We start from the raw sequence: 3,067 nt of genomic DNA, 5'->3' as shown, positions 1-3,067 counted from the left end.
CCACAACGCCCAGCTATTTTTTTGTTGCAATTTGGCCAGGGCCTGGTATATGTGGGGCTGGCACCCTACCCACTGAGCCACAGGTGCCGCCCTCTTCGTAAAATTTTTTATTAAATATTTTGTAATAATGGTACATTTAGGCTCAGCACCTTTTACTCAGTGCTTAGGGCGCCAGCCACATATATCAAGGCAGGCAGGTTCAAACCCGGCCAGGGGCCTGCCAAACAATGACAACTGCAAAAAAATAGCTGAGTTATGGCGGGTGCCTGTAGTCCAGCTATTTGGGAGGCTGAGGCAAGAGAATTGCTTAAGCCCAAGAGTTTGAGGTTGCTGTGAGCTGGGATATCACAGCACTCTACTGTGGGTGACATAGTGAGACTCTGCCTCCCCCAACAAAAAGGTATATTTAGCTATAATTTCCCTCTTTTCCCTATGTATGGTGATTTTGGTGGTGACTTTTAGGACACCCTATATTTTGGATCATATTTTAACCTAGATGCCTGGTAATTATTTGCATGGCATAAATTTTTCAGGAAGTTCTTTGGCAGAATATTAATTTTTTAAAAATCCTTTTCAATGGGGTAGTGCCTGTGACTCAGTGGTTATGGTGACAGCCCCATATACTGAGGGGGGCAGGTTCAAACCCAGCCCTGGCCAAACTGCAACAAAAAATAGCCGGGTGTTGTGGCACTCTACCAAGGGCAACAAAGTGAGACTCTGTCTCAAAAAAAAAAAACCAAAACTTTTTCAATGATAAGGAGATTTGGCAAGTTTATTATAATAATTTACCAGTGGTTTTCAGGCTTGTGTACTTCAGTGAAAAAAATTTGTGTATTGCCAATATAAATACACTAGTTGTTTATAAATTCTACATATTTATTACTTTAATAATGTAATGTGTATATTATACAATCAAAATAGACATTTAAAAGATAAACTGTAATTAGAAACAACAATTCTTTCTGTTCGACTAACAGATTATCTTATGCATACCCAACCTTGGAAACCCCGTGTATCAGACTGTCTATTCTAGGCAGTTAAAAGTTACACCAGTAGATGGCATAGTATTTAGACTTTGTTTTCTATAAATGTGTAATTTATGTGACCTGTTAGGGAAAGATAACCATTTATATGTAACTTATAAAAATAGCTGATAGTAAAGGAAAAAAGACTGTTTTACACTTTAGGCTGGCATTTCTCCATCTATTTTTGTTATGCCCTCTATCTTTAGGATCTTCTTGAACCTTTGTTTTTCTAATATCTCTCCTCCCAATGAATTTTTAATACTGCAAGTGTACCAAATATCTGTGTGTGGATATAGTGTGACTCTTTTGATCAAACCATTGTGATATCTAAGTTTGTTTTTTTGTTTTTTTTTTTTTTTATCTTCCAAGGTCCAATTTTTGTCCATTTGGAGCATATTATCCCATACAGAATGCATGCTTTAGGGTAATGGTTTTTTTCTCTTTTACTTGACCTTTCTAATCTCACTTTTCTTAAGTGAATAATAAATTAGTATGCATTCTGTTTGTCCGTAACTACTGATGTTGTGTAGCTAATGGTAGAAGGAAGGTTGTTCAGCAGTGACAAATTTACTGGAAGCATGATAGTTCTTCAAAGAGGCTATTCACAGGTAATTCACTTGGCTATATCATGAGGTTTTGTTTCTGCTTTTTCTATAGGATGCTATTCTGAAATACAATGTGGCATATTCTAAGAAATGGGACTTTACAGCTTTGATTGATTTCTGGGATAAGGTAAAAAGTATTTTTATTTCTTTATGAAAATAGTATTCAACTCTTTAAGAAAGTTTGAGAAAAATTCCCGTAAATTCTGCCACATTAACACAATTATTATGTTTTTAAAAAATGGATCTCCTGGGCGGCACTCTGGCTCAAAGGAGTCGGGCGCCAGCCCCATATGCCAGAGGTGGCGGGTTCAAACCCAGCCCTGGCCAAAAACTGCAAAAAAAATGGATCTCCTGTTACTTATATCTTTATTTTACATCGATATAATTGAGAGTTTATATTGAATTTTGTTTTATTCTCTTATAATATGTATTTTCTATTATGTTGTCAAACTATTACCAACATTATCAGTGAGTACATAGTATTCCATGACTAGATTTTGAGATTTTTTTTTTTCTTGAGACAAAGTCTCATTTTGTCAACCTTGGTAGAATGCCATGGTGTCGTAACTCATAGCAACCTTAAACTCCTAGGCTTAAGTGATTCTTTTGCTTCAGCCTCCCAACAGCTGGGACTATAGGTGCCTGCCACAATGCCCGGCTGTGTATAGAGATGAGGTCTCGCTCTGGCTCAGGCTGGTCTTGAACCTGTAATTGCTCAGGCAATCCATCCACCTCAGCTTCCCAAGTGGTGGGATTACAGGTGTGAGCCACTCAGCCCAACCCCAGATTTTGAGAATTTAATGATTCCTATATTCTCAGACATCTAGGTTGCATCTAGTTTTACCTTGTTCTCAATTACACTTTAGTCACAATGTTATGTGTGTATATATTATATATATGTATTTTCCATGTTTGATGTTGTTTCATTAGGTGATTCCTGGAAATCAGGTGATTCAATCAAGGGGCACAAAACTTTCTCGCCTCTGTATACATAGTGTGTGCTATAAAGTCATTTGCCACAGAGTGTTATAGCAATTATGCTGTGGGCAATGGGATGCAGACTAGGTATCATTCATTTTGAAAAAATGGCAGTATACTTTTAAAAAACAGATTATTTTGAAAAAGTATGGAATCACAATAAATTACAAAGAAATGCAAAGGGATATTGTAGGCACCTTTCAATCTATCTTCACCAGTGTTGATCACTTGTGTAACTGTAATGTGATGTTAAAACCTGGAAATACAGCCCAGCGCAGTGGCTCACGCTTGTAATTCTAGCACTCTGGGGGGCCAAAGCGGGTGGTTTACCCTGAGTTCATAGGTTTGAGACCAGCCTGAGCAAGAGCAAGACCTCATCTCTAAAAATAGCCGAGCGTTGTACCAAGCACCTGTAGTCCCAGCTACTCAGGAAGCTGAGGCAAGAAAATCGCTTGGGCC

General features: G+C 38.0%; 1 protein-coding gene across 1 annotated transcript in view; it reads left to right on the top strand.

The window, feature by feature from the left end:
- Positions 1 to 3,067, top strand: part of PARG (poly(ADP-ribose) glycohydrolase) — a 139,440-nt gene that overhangs the window by 16,465 nt on the left and 119,908 nt on the right. Inside the window, exon 8 of the mRNA XM_003801665.3 lies at positions 1,683 to 1,757. Coding sequence (XP_003801713.1) covers positions 1,683 to 1,757 — 75 coding nt within the window. The remainder of the gene's footprint in view (positions 1 to 1,682; positions 1,758 to 3,067) is intronic.

This window comes from Otolemur garnettii, unplaced genomic scaffold (genome assembly GCF_000181295.1).
Source record: "Otolemur garnettii isolate 467f Iridium unplaced genomic scaffold, OtoGar3 scaffold00217, whole genome shotgun sequence".
Classification (NCBI taxonomy): domain Eukaryota; kingdom Metazoa; phylum Chordata; class Mammalia; order Primates; family Galagidae; genus Otolemur; species Otolemur garnettii.
The sequence above is the reverse complement of the archived record's forward strand: the minus strand, read 5'-3'. Positions and strand labels throughout refer to the sequence as shown.